Below are 14697 nucleotides of genomic sequence, written 5' to 3' on the forward strand. Positions count from 1 at the left end.
ACAAGTTTGACCTCTTATTCAAGAAAACCTCCATTGGTCTGTTGGAGATGGTAGGAGTATTAACTGTTAAAATGATCCTTGGGCTCTAAATATTGGGCTTATGTGTAGAAAAATAGTTCTTAATTCTAATCTAGATATGAAATATACTCTTAGTGATGTGACTATAGAGAATGGTGACTGGAATTTAGAATTTATTCGGTTTTGGGTTTCAGAAGAGGTCATTCAGCAAATTGTGGGATTCCACCACCTCAGCCAAATTTTGGCACAGACAGGGTTATTTGGGAAGGTACTCCATTTGGTTATTTTTCTATTAAAAGTGCGTATGAGAAGCTACAAGAAGGGTAATGGAATTTGAAGGAAGCATCCTGGAAGCTATCATGGAAGTTTAAAGGTCCACAAAGGGTTAGAGTATTCATATGGTTGTCCCTTAAGCAACGACTACTAACTAATGCAGAGAAGACAAAAAGAGGAATAGGAATGGGTCCTGCTTGCAGAATTTGTGGGCATGAGTATGAAAATATGTTGCATGTTCTTTGATATTGCAATACAGCTAGAGATATCTGGAATAAGTTAATTCAAACAGGTAAATTTTTTTCAAGTACTTTCCAAGAATGGATGGAGCAGAATCTCAACAATAAACAATCTGATGCTTTCATGGGAGGAGTTAATTGGAAATGCTTATTTGAGATTATTATCTGACGCATTTAGAATAATCGGAACCTTTACATCTTTCAAGGTATGTCTTGGAATGTTGACATAGTTATCAAAGTCTCTCAGTTGGGTAAAATAATTTGTTTCTGTGACGAACCCGTATACGCTCAAGCCTTCAAGATCGATTGTTATTCCTTTGCCTAATAGTTGGATAAGCTTGAATACAGATGGCTTGGTTAGAGCAAAAGATGCGTTCGCCGCAACAAGTGGGATTTTGTGTGACCAAAGTAGGAGATGGATAATTGGTTTTAACAGATATTTAGACAATTGTGTTGTACTTAACTCTAAACTCTCGGGCATTTCAGGTGGATTGAAACTTACACTAGATGGCAAGAAAGTCTTAATTCAGACAAATAGTCTTGAAGCAGTCAACATCATTCAGGTTAGTGATCGCGAGAGCTCCAATTTGGCCTTGGTAATGAGAATTCATTCATTATTGAAACTCCTAAGTCACTAGAGTATTAAGCATATTTCTTGAGAAGAGAATATAGTCGCAGACAAGATTGTTAAAATAATACAAGACAGAAGAACTGGTTTAAGATTGATGGAGGACCCTATCTCGATGTTCTACTCTTAATGTTTATCTCGATGTTTTACTCTTAATGTTTGTTATTTTAGTTGTAATTTTTTTCCACCCAAAAAGAAGTTGTCACTATTTATAATGATGAACTATGTCTCTTAAATTCAAAAGTTATGACACTTGATTATTAACAAATAGTCATAATTATTCAATAGATATTTACTTTTTCTTGAATAATTATGTTTATTGCTAAAATATGACTATCCATTTGGGTAGTTATATCCCTATGAAGAGACATGAGGCGTATTATAAATAGGAGTGAAATTTCATTTGTATGATACACCCAAAAACATAGATACAAAGTTTCTTTTTATTCTCTCACTATCTTTTATATTCCTAGATTTTTCTATAAAGAATTATTGCATAAATTCTTTATAAAAATTGATATCTTTGCTATGCTCCACTCAGTGTTCAATGGATTGTTTCCGTCAGTGCAAAACGTAAACAGTCATTGGGCTTCATTGTATCCTTGAGTTTCATTTATCTGTAAGTCTTTTGCAGACCATAATATAGGTAGGGGCGAATAAAACCTTAAAGAAAGTGAAATTGATGTACTTTGAAGCTTTCGTTAATTTCTCATAAATTCATTTTTATTCTCACACACCAATACTTGGTTCAACCTCGCAATACTTGGTTATTAACCAAGAGTGATCACATTTCATAGTAATGAATTATGTCTCTTAAATTCAAAAATTATATTACTTAATTATTAACAATGAATCATGATTATACAGGGATACATCCATTCAGGGGTGTAGCCAGGGGCTAGCAGGGGCCCCGACCCCTCCTAAAATGGAAAGTTTTCCATTTAGGCTCATTTAAAATTTATAAAAATTTAAATTAGTAAAGATAAAATTACACTTTGGCCCCCCTAAAAATGATAAAAATTTGATTTAAACCTTTAAAAATTATAAAGATATAGATATTAAAATGGTGAAATTGCATTTTTACTATTGTAAAAATATACAATTTAATTTTGACCCCCCACAAAAATTTTATGGCTTCGCCCTTGCATCTATTAAATAATTATGATTATTGTTAAAAGATTTTACTATCCATTTAAATAGCTGTGTTCTAATAGGAGCCAAATTTCATCTGTCTGACACACCAGAAAAACACATCAAAAGTTTTTTTCTATTTTCCCACCATCTTTTATATTCCTAGATTGTTTTGTAAAGAATTTATGCAGTAAATTTTTTTTATAAAAAGGGATATCCTTGCTATGCTCCGCTTAGTGTTCAATGGACTGTTTCCGTCAGTGCAAAATGTAGAAGTCATTGGGCTTCATTGTATTCTCGAGGTTTATTTGCCAGTAACTCTTTTACACACCATAATATAGGTGGAGGCGAATAGAACCTTAAAGAAAGTAACATTGATAGACACTTTGAAGCTTTCGTTAATTTCTCATAAATTCATTTTTATTCTCACACACCAATACTTGGTTCATCCTCGCAAGGCCGAAATTGGATATTTTCAAGTTCATCTCTACTTCTAATAGTATGTTACTAGTTTTCAAATCCATGTGAATGATTCTTAACCTCGAATCTTGGTGAATATAAAGCACTCCTCTAACAATTCCCAAAATGTTGTAGAAACGTGTTGCCAAATCCAATTGCTAACTTGATGATTCACCTTTAAAAGTTTTTCATCAAACACCATAACACATATCATTCACCCTATAATCTAAATAAGATAACAATCAAGGTTTCAACAGCTACATACCAAATAGCAAAGAGTCTTAAGCTTTCGTTGGGCATATATTCATAGGGAAGAATCTTTTTCTCTCCTCTAATGCAATATCTCAGTAGTCTCACAGGGTTCCTACGTAGAAGTTTAGCGATCAACATCACTTCATTCTTAAATTCCTCCAAGCTTTGTCCTGAAACACTCGAGAGTCTCTCTACAGTGACCTCTTCACCACCTGAAAATTTACCTTGGGATCATTTCATAGCCTTTATAAGATAATAGAACCATCAAAGCTAAGTTACTCATGCTTCGAATGCAAGTGTTAGATATGGGTATGTGTTTGACCCATTTATGATTAGACTTTTTTTTATGTTTTTTCACGATATCCTCGTATTGATGTGTCAGACTTGAATACTTCAAGAAAAATAAGAGTTCGAGCAACATAACATCAAACAATAAATGAAATGTTAGTACCAAGTAAACAGGCCCAAACCTTTCTTTTCCAAGTTTGTTTTCTTCTGAGAAATTGTTTGTTGTAGCTAGTATGCTTTCGAAGTCAAAGAAAGGTATGTCTATGCTCGTCCCATGATCTTCTTCCATGAATTGGTTCAAGTCTATTAACTCTTTAACCCCTCTCTTAGTGTCATACATATGAAGAACAACTTTGTTTTTCTTAATTCATCAAAAGTAACAATCATTTTGGCAAGTGCAGCTATAATCATTGTTAAAAGCATTTTTTTCTTTTATGTTAAACACTTACCTCACCTCTTTACCACCTTTATTCTCCATAGGTAAATCAAAACTGCAGCACACAAAAAGGTCGTCTCAATTGGCAGTAATATTCTAAGGATCAAAGGGAGTGGCTTGCTTTTATAAAAAGACTCTACCATCTCAATGATAGCTGTCATTGAAAAGGCACCTTCTTTGTCCATTTCCAATTTCATTTCAAGTCGAATGTGAAGTTATGTTGCCAAGTTCACCACTGAAGCTGCTGGTCACATTGAATGGTGATGTTTGATTAAACTGTAGAATTTTGTTCGCTGATGAATGCAGAGCAGCACAATTATCTTCCTTTTCTACTTTCACTTGGATGACGAATGTTCAAGCCTCTAGATCGACTTTAACAACACTATAGATGCCATTAGTTGTCACCAAGCTTATTTCACTTATATTAATATCACAATTGAAACTGAAGTACATTGAATCACTATTATTACAAATCTCCAGTGAGGAAAATCTTGAACACACAAACGAAACTCGAATAGAAAAAGAAGAAATAGGACAAGGCTCCAAGGCGTGTATCAAGTCACTATCTTTAAGGTTATATTTGCCCCACCTATCTTCGGTGTACAAATGAGTTCCAAGCAAATTAACCTCAATGATACAATGAAGCCAATGACTATTTGCGTTTTGCACTGACGAGAATAGTCCACTATGCACTGAGCAATGTATAACAAGAAGCTCAATTTCTACAAAGGATTTCTGCAGTAATACTTTATAGAATAATCTAATAATATTAGAAAATGAAATAAGGAAAGAAAGAATATTATAACTTGTTGGTGTGATTTCCAAATGAAATCCCATTCTTATTTATAGGAAATTTCATGTCTCTTCATAGAGACATCTTTCAATAGGTGTCTTTCTGAATAATAATATCTTTAAAATAAACACATAATTATTCATTTAATATTATAACTATTCAAATAATATTATTTAAATAGTTATAATTCTTTTTCAAAAAATCAAATAATATAACTTTTGATTAATTACACCTATTCATTTATAGTTATTGAAACACTATAAATATTTGAAAATGTTCCAACAATCTCCCCCCATTTTCAAAATATTTTAGATTTTGATGTTCTTGAAAATCAATTTGCATAAATGAAGGTATCTTACGATTGAACCTTCACTTAGTGTAAACATGTTAAAGTTAATCGAAATTGCATGGTAGACTAAGCTTTGGACCAACTATTCCATTTGATTAACCGAACACATCTCACACAATGATTTCAACATCAGTCAATGCATAGTATCTAGGGACACCATTATGGCCATATGTCTATGTCCTTTTTTCATGAGTGTTGTCAGAGCCAAGCCCTTGAGCTCTTAGAAGCGGCCACACTTCCACTCACATAGGTAGATCCTATCAAAAGTGTTCCCGTAATTATAACACTCTAACATATTTATGTTATGGGTCCATTAAGAGTACATTACTCGTCATTTCCTTATCATTACAGGTACCTAGCAATTTAATCTTAGGATGGATTTATTTATAGTGATAACAGTCATTTACTAATAGTGTACTTTGTCTCATTGAACTTAAGACTTGACATTATACCAAGCTTTGAGTCGAGTTTCCATCATGGGTGACTTTAATTAATGGGCTTTAGTCGTATCCCTTTTGAGATCCTTTTTACTACATCTCTAACAAGACTTTTTGTCAAAGGATTAGCCAAATTTTCACTTGACCTCTCATAATTAATAGTGATCACTCCATCAGAGATTAATTGTTGGACATAGCTATGTCTTAATCCAATATGTCTAGACTTTCCATTATATACTTGGCTATATGACTTTGCTAGAGTAGCCTCACTATCACAACGGATAGAAATAGGTGAAATTGAGTTAGGCCATAAAGGTACATCATAAAGTAAATTTCTTAATCATTCTGCTTCTTTAGATGCAGCGGCTAATGCAATAAATTCTGTTGCCATGGTGGAATCAGTAATACATGTTTGTTTCTTGGAACCCCAAGAAATGACTCATCCACTAAGAATGAAGATCCATCCACTAGTAGATGCATGATCTTCCAAACTTGTAATCCAACTAGCATCCAAATACCCTTCTAAAACTAGAGGATATCCATTATAACACAATCCATAGTTAATAGTTTTCTTTAAGTACCTAAGTACTCTATTCAAAGCTTGCTAATGCAAACTACTTGGATTACTTGTGTACCTACTCAATTTCCTAACAACATATGCAATATTTGGTCTTGTACAAGTCATTATGTACATAAGACAACCAATCAGACTTGCATATTTCAATTGATCAATTTTCCTACCAACATTAGATACTAATTTTATTTAAGGATCCATGAGTCTAGATGTTGGTATATAGTTGAAAAGATTAAACGTTTTAAGCACATTTTCAATATAATGTGATTGTGATAAAGCTATAGTGCTTTTATCTCGGGTTATTTTAATATTAAGAATAACATCTGCTACACCCATATCCTTTATAGCAAAGTTGTTTGACAAGAATTTCTTTGTGTTTTCTATTTGTTCCAAATCCGTGCAAAAAATGAGCATGTCATCTACATATAGGCAAATTATGACACCTTTTCCACTATCAAATTTGCTATATATGCACTTACCGGATTCATTTATTTTATAGTCATTAGCTAAAACAACCTTGTCAAACTTTTGGTGCCATTATTTTGGTGCTTAAAGATTTAACAAGCTTACATACTTTATGCTCTTGTCCTAGAATAAAAAATCCTTCCAGTTGTTCCATGTACACTTCCTCTTCCAATTCACCATTTAAAAATGCAATTTTTACATCCATTTGATGAACAACCAAATTATATGTAGAGGTAAGTGATATTAAGAGTCTAATTGTAGCAATTCTTGCTACTGGAGCATAGGTATCAAAGTAATCAATACCTTGTTTTTGTGTAAAACCTTTGGCTACAAACCTTGCTTTAAATTTATTAATGGTTCTATCGACCTTCATTTTCTTTTTGAAGATCCATTTACAACCTATTAGTTGGGAACTCGATGGAAGATCAACTAAGATCCAAGTTTGATTTCCCATTATTGAATCAATCTCATCATTTATAGCTTCTTTCCAAAAAGTAGAGTCTTGAGATTTTATTAACTCTTGAAATGTAATAGGATCAGATTCCATATTATAAAAATAAGGTATCCTATTGCATATACTTTCACATTTTCCTTCTATAAGAAACATAATAAAATCTGGTCCAAAATCTTTAACCTTTTTAATCCTCTTACTTATTAATTCTTAACAAGATTCATCATTATTATCAATTTGTTCCAATGGAATCTCATTCTCATTTGAAGAATGAATCAATTGTTGTTCTTGTAATTGTTTTGAAATAGAATTAAATCTATTTTCATCAAAAATAACATCTCTTGATTCAATAACAATATTAATTGAAATTTAATCATTTGGTTCAATTATCATGAACCTATATGCCTTGCTGTTATATGCATATCCTATAAATATGCATTCAATTCATCTTTTACCTAAGTTCTTACGCTTAGGTGTTGGAACTTTGACAATAGTTCTACAACGCCAAACCTTCAAATAATTAAGGTTTGGTTTCCTTTTCTTCCATTGTTCATAGGGGGTTATTTTAGTTTCCTTATTAGGAACTCTATTCAATATATGACAAGTTGTTAGAACAACTTCTCCCCAAAAACATTATCCAAGACATGAATATGATAACATTAAATTTACCATTTCAGTCAAAACTCTATTTTTCCTTTCAGCTACACCATTTTGTTGTGAAACTTGATGAAAAATTCCTGTGGATTCAAAATAACTTGGATTATAGTATTCTCCATCTCTATCCGATCTTAAGCACTTGATAAATGATTCATACTGAAGTTTAACTTCAGATTTATAAACTTTAAATTTATCAAGCACTTCATATTTTGAATGCAATAAATACACATAACAATATCTAGAACAATCATCAATAAAAGTAACAAAATATTTATTTCCACCTAATGTAAGAGTATTATGCATGTCACGTAAATCACTATGTATCAAATCAAGCAATTTTGTTTTCCTTTTAACCTTACGGAAAGGGTTTCTTGTAATTTTAGTCAACATACATGCATTGCATTTTTCAATATTATTATTAAAAATAGGAATTAAATCTAACTTATACATGTCATTCAATTTTCTATGATTCAAATGACCTAATCTATAATGCCATAAATAAAAAGATTCAACCATATAAGCAGAAATAGTATTTTTATTCTTATTAATAATATTGAGTTTGAATATACTCTAATACATATACCCTTTCCCTGTAAAAATTCCTCCATTAGACAAAATAAACTTATCTGTCTCAAAAACAAGTTTGAAACCAAACTTATTCAACAAACTTTCAGACACTAAATTCTTCCTAACTTCTGGTACATAATATACATCATTTAAGGTTAAAGCCTTTCCAGAAGTGAATTGTAGTTCAACAGACCCTTTGTTTTTGATTGTTGCGGTGGAAGAATTTCTCATGTACAAGACATTGTCATTTTCACATTGTGTGAACTTTGTGAACATGTTTTTGTCTTTGCACACATGTTTGGTTGCTCCGGTATAAATCCACCATGTATTATCATATTGTGCCATATTAATTTCAGATATCATTGCAACTAACTTTTTGTTATTATCAGCCTTAGAAGATGATTTCTTCTTTAAAAATCGACATTCATTCTTGAAATGTCCCGGCTTACCACAATGATAGCATGAGCCCTTTTGTTTCTTTTTGAACTTAGGTGTTCTATCAGTCTGTTTAAACTTTCTCTGGAATGGTTTAGTAGTTTGTACTTCCTCCATAACATGAACTTTGACATTTTCAGAATTTAGGTTCTGATCTTGCATTCTATATTCTTCTTCAATATGAAGATGATTTGCTAAAGCCTCAAGAGATATTTCATCTTTCTTATGTTTTAAACTTCTTTTAAAGTCTTTCCAAAATGGAAGAAGCTTGTCTATTATGGAGGATACATCAATCATTTCATCCGCTTTCATATCATATTGCTTGAATTGATTTAGCATCTTTTCAATATCACGAAATTGTTCCATAACAGAACGACCATCAACCATTTGATAATTATTGAAACGACTAACAAGAAATTTTTTACTTGTAACATCTTCGGTCATGTATCTTGTCACCAATTTGTCCCATAATTCATTAGCGGTGACCTCGTTTTGGTAGGTGTTGAACAAACCATTAGATAAACCATTCAATATATGGACTATGCACATGTAATCAGCATTGTCCCATTTTTTCCTTTCTCGAGTTACAGCAACAGATTCATTTTCATTCTCTTCAGGTCTTGGAGTATCCAAAACATAAGCAATATTCAAATTTGATAATAAGAAGTGCATATTTTTCTGCCATTGTCGAAAATTGCCATCATCAAACCGATCAAGTTTGACAAAGTTGGAAGCCAACTCCCTTAGTGTTCCACTTTCATGTGTTGTTGTAGTCATCATGAAATGTAATCTTATGATTGTTAGTACAAATCTTCAGTGAGGAAAATCTCGAACACACAAACGGAACTCGAATAGAAAAAGAAGAAATAGGACAAGGCTCCAAGGCGTGTATCAAGTCACTATCTTTAAGGTTATATTCGCCCCACCTAACTTCGGTGTGCAAATGAGTTCCAAGCAAATTAACCTCGATGATACAATGAAGCCAATGACTATTTGCGTTTTGCACTGACGAGAATAGTCCACTATGCACTGAACAATGTATAACAAGAAGCTCAATTTCTACAAAGGATTTCTGCAGTAATACTTTATAGAATAATCTAATAATATTAGAAAATGAAATAAGGAAAGAAAGAATATTATAACTTGTTGGTGTGATTTCCAAAGGAAATCACATTCTTATTTATAGGAAATTTCATGTCTCTTCATATAGACATATTTCAATAGGTGTCTTTCTGAATAATAATATCTTTAAAATAAACACATAATTATTCATTTAATATTATAACTATTCAAACAATATTATTTAAATAGTTATAATTCTTTTTAAAAAAAATCAAATAATATAACTTTTGATTAATTACACCCATTCATTTATAGGTATTGGAACACTATAAATATTTGAAAATGTTCCAATAATCACCCCATTTTGGTCCAGTGCCATAAGTCTCACAATTTCTACTTGGTTTCCAGTAAACGCTACTCTTTCCCATTACAACAAGCTGCCCCCTCCTCCTTGATCTTGCTTTAACGTGAAGTTCCCTGGTGATGGATCTTCTTCACTGCTCCATGAAATTAATGAAAATTTTGCATCCATCTTCATACAGAAAGAAACGTATACGTTGGTATCATCAAAGCTTTGCCATAGATTTGTCCTCAACCGTTCATCGAGTAGAATGAAGTTTCCAGTATCGTTAAGCTTCGGATAACTTCAATTGGCCATCTGCAATAGATAAAACTCCAGTCCTATCTGAAACTGGAGTTTCTCTGTTAGCAACCCAAAAAACTATTTGTGGATTGGAAGCATACCACATCCCCACACATCTGCTCACATTAGAGCCTCTTGATGGTCTAAAGAACCGCAATTCAAACCTATTTCCAGCTGAAACAAGAGTTTGTCCATCTGTAAGGCAGCTTTTTATTGTAATATTATCTCTAGCTAAGCAACCTTGGGGAGCAGAAAACAAAATCAAAATTGTATTGCAACATAAGATGGCAGAAAGGGTTTTAAGTACTCCTTTGTCTATCATTCCTCATTCCTCATTTCCTACAATCTGAGTCTGGTAGTATGTAATGTGAAAGCACGAAATACAATGCAAGTTGCATCTGGTATTTGGTGTTTCTTAAGCGCAGGAAAACTGATATGTTTGAATGTTCGATATATACTTGAAATTTGTTCCGCCCACTTTATTTAATTTGTTGGTTGCAAATGATGCATCCTCAAAAATTAGAGAATTAGAGGCAATAAAATATTAAGAATGGACAACTGAAATTTTTGTTTAAAAACCGGTAAAATCGATTTTTATTAAGAATTGACGGTGATGAGCCCTCCTCTGGATATTGGACCGTCCGACCAATGACTACTAACTGAATTTATATTTGTTAGGGAGTCTTGGGCTTCAACAGGGAATTCATTTCGAATTTTGATTTATTCAAGGCTCATTTTAATGTTTTAAATTAGTATTTTTGGGTTTTCTAGATTGATCTTTTAAAATTGGATGACATGTACAAATCGAGTTTAGCCACATAGCACACATGCCATACAAATCGAGTTTACTCCACTTCATTTAATTTTAACCTGATTACAATTGTTAAATTCAAGTATTAATTTTAAAAAAAATCATACATATTAATTTATTTAAATGTTGAAGTGAAACTCAAATACCCAAAAATATGAATAAACAAATTATTCTATTTAGTTATTATACCAAAATAAGGGCATCTTAAGCATATAAATACAAATATAATATTACTTAAAATAAATCATTAAAATAATATATATTTATACTGTTGTTTAAATATTTTACTGAATTAATATCACTCATCAACCACGAATTTTAATTCAATCATGAATTATAAAATAAAATTTACATTTTATAAAATAATAAATATTACTCTAAGTGTGTTTTTATTATTCATATTTTCATATAAAATACACATATTTGATATTTAAGCCTAAAATATCATTACCAAAAGAAAAACATTGTTATCAATATTTTCATTTTATCAGTTCAACCAAAACCTCGTTTATACTCTTTTACAAATATATTTAAATAAATAACTGTATGGAGCTCCGTGTGTTGGGCTAATGGATAAAATATCCATCGCCTCAAGTGTAGCTTGGGTTCGAACCTCATTAGTCGCATTGTTATTAAAGCTTTATCTTTCTCTTATAATTCACTCAAAAAATTTAAATTTAAAAAAAAATACAAGGTAAAAAACTAGCAAAGAGATATGATAACATTATTTAGTATTATAGTAGATAATGGGGGAGTGGAGTGCAAAATGTTAAAATCACGTCCACTTATTTATCAACAGCGGTTATCAAGATAAAGAGAGTCCACCAATATAAATGGGGAAAACAGCGGGAGACCAGCCGTACAGTACACGCCATGGATCCTAATCAAACACCAAGCCACGTGGCTTACTCTCCACCCTGCAACCGTTTAAGGACAGGGAAGAAGAATCAGAATCTCGGCGCTCAACTCATGCCACGTGGCCTCACGTCACGGTCTAACCCAAGTAAACCAAAGAACAGTCCTACACTACTGCTACTTCAAAAAATATATTAAATAAATAAATAAATAAATAAATAAAATCTTCTTTTCTCCAAACAAATGCAACGGAGCCAAAGGCCGAAGCAGAAGGGAAGGGGTTAATTTATATGCCACAAAAGCTGTTGTTCTCACACGTGGCATATGTTACACCACAGCTTTTATCGTTTTCTGCTCCCACACCTCACTACAGTTTTTCTCTTTCCGTACTATTCCCTAAATGACATGTTTGCCCCCCTTTTTTATTTTAATTCATATTTTACTTGACAAGCTTTAGTAAATTCCTTTTTTCCTTTTATGTACGTCACAGAGGATAGGAAAATAAAATTAAATATCTCTTATTTAGATCATTATTATTATTTTTGTTTTAATTTCTATTTAAATTTTTGAGTTAATTATAGGCTTTTATGTATAATGTAAATAATCTTAATTCAGTATTAAATAATTAAGACAAAATTTTAGATAATTATGCCCTGAAAAAAATCTAATTAGAAGATTGAAAATTATACACCACCACTACTTTATTTATAGAATTAAATTTAATTTTAAACACAAAGATCTAAAATTTAAGTATGAGGTATAAGAAAAAATAGTAAAAATAATAAAGGTCAAAGGTGAAAAAGGTAATTTTGTACATTTATACAAGTATAAAAAGTAAAAGAGAACTTAAATTATGCAAGTATAATTTTGTAAACACAATATTTTGGAAGTGGTGGTGCCACAGCCAGCATGGTTGGTATACTGGGAGTATTATTCTAAAAGGCAACTTTGTAATTTGAAAGCAAAAGGAAGGCTGTTACTATAAGCCACAGCAGGGTTGATGGTTCTTTTCTCATCCCTTTTTTCAATCGCTCCAAGAAAGAGAAAATTCTTGAAAGAAATCGAAAGAGAAATATTCTCTGAGAAAACGAAAGAAGAAGAAAGAGCGGAAGCATCTCTCTCTGTTTTCGTAGATCAAATGAAGAGCTGTGAGCTCTGTGATTTGGCGGCAAGGACGTATTGTGAATCGGACCAAGCAAGTTTGTGCTGGGACTGCGATGCTAAAGTGCACGGAGCCAACTTCCTGGTAGCGAGACACGTCAGGTGTCTTCTCTGTCATGCGTGCCAGTCTCTCACTCCATGGAGAGCCGCTGGTTCAAAGCTTGGTCACACGGTCTCCGTCTGCGAGAGCTGCGTCGACGGCGGCGATCGAGAAGACACCGAAGCAGAAAACGATGATGAGGACGGGGAAGGCAACGATGGAGGAGCTGTTTCCGATGACGATGTGGAGGAGGATGAAGATAATCAGGTCGTGCCGTGGTCTGCAGTTGCAAATACACCTCCGCCGGCTTCAAGTTCATCTAGTAGCGAAGAATCCTCTGATGGCGAAAGAGAGATCTATAAATCGACAAGTTTGTTTCCGTTGAAAAGGTTGAGAGAAAATGGTTCAGATCTTCGTTCTCAGGTTGGTTTCCTCGTTTTCTCTTTGTTATTTCATTTTAAATTCTTTCCTTTTTTGGATTTGTTAATTAATTTTCATCTATCATTGTTATTTGCAGGACGATCTGGATCTTTCATCTCCTAAACGGAGGTGCGGTTACCGTACTGTATTGGCGACTCGGAGCAGAGCAGAGGAGGAGGAGGAGGAGGAGGAGGAGACGGTTTCTGTTGACTCTATGAGGGTGCTGAAAGACCAACCGATCATCAAACCGGAGGATACGGTTCAGTTTCAATCCGATTCGAGAGGCGCGGCGAGTACGCAGTCATTAGGTAAAAATTAGAGCTCTATTAAAATCCCGTAACAAATATCCTAAATTCTGTTAGTAATAGTCCAATTTGAGATTTGAGTTGGTTAGGCCTGATATTTCTGATGATCTAACCTATTCTAACGGTAGTCCATGATTGATGGGATTGTTGACCCTTGTAGTAGTTAGTTTGTGCTCATCACCTAAGAATTTTACTAGTTTAATCTCTCTCTGTCAGAGATTTTGTAATTCATTTGTGCTCATCATCTAAGATTTTTACTAGTTTGATATCTTTCGAGGTTCTGTAATTCTGAAATTTAACAGTGGTGAATTAGTGCATTATCATCTTAAACAGACGTCGTTCCCAGCGTTTTTCTTCTTCTTTTCCCTTCAGTTGTAGATTTTATTTGACGTTCACTTAAGGAATCTGTTGAGCGGCCTGCTCCCTCGCAAGAAGTTTTCAAAGAATCAGTCGGCTAGGTCCTTAAAAATAAAGTATTATTGAATTTTTTCTCCCAAACTCTCCAAAGAGCCCAAAGGTTTTTGGGGGGGGGGGGAGCCCCGGTGAAAAGATACATTCCTAGAAGACACAAATAATTAATCGATGGAGTCGTGTACGATGCGGATGGTTAGCCTTTTCAAGGAGACATGGTATCATTTGGGCTAGTTGTACTTTGGTTGGTGGTTTGATTCACATTGTGTGTGACTCTATCGATTAATTATCTACGTATTTTTCAGGTACATACTTTCTCTACGAATTTAGATGATCTCACTTCATGAACCCTCGGGGTTGTGCGGTGTTGGGAGATAAAACCCGGACCATCCTAAGCCCAAGATAATACCTTTGATTATTGAGGGCCTAATTACTCATCATATAACATTTTGAAAACTTCTCCAAAAAAAGGATATCCTAAATTGCAATATGTTAACATGTTATGCATAATATTAATTTTAATTAAATTAATAGCCA

At 33.1% G+C, this 14697-nt stretch overlaps 1 protein-coding gene across 1 annotated transcript; it reads left to right on the forward strand.

Annotated features, from left to right (window-relative positions):
• Window positions 1–12690: 12690 nt before the first annotated feature.
• LOC105784044 (zinc finger protein CONSTANS) lies at window positions 12691–14083 on the forward strand. The gene is made up of 2 exons (XM_012609811.2): window positions 12691–13447; window positions 13542–14083. Exons 1-2 carry the CDS (start codon window positions 12824–12826, stop codon window positions 13761–13763), a joined length of 846 nt encoding a protein of 281 aa, XP_012465265.1. The 5' UTR covers window positions 12691–12823; the 3' UTR covers window positions 13764–14083.
• The last annotated feature ends 614 nt before the right edge of the window (window positions 14084–14697 follow it).

Source organism: Gossypium raimondii, chromosome 13 (assembly GCF_025698545.1).
Source record: "Gossypium raimondii isolate GPD5lz chromosome 13, ASM2569854v1, whole genome shotgun sequence".
Classification (NCBI taxonomy): Eukaryota; Viridiplantae; Streptophyta; class Magnoliopsida; order Malvales; family Malvaceae; genus Gossypium; species Gossypium raimondii.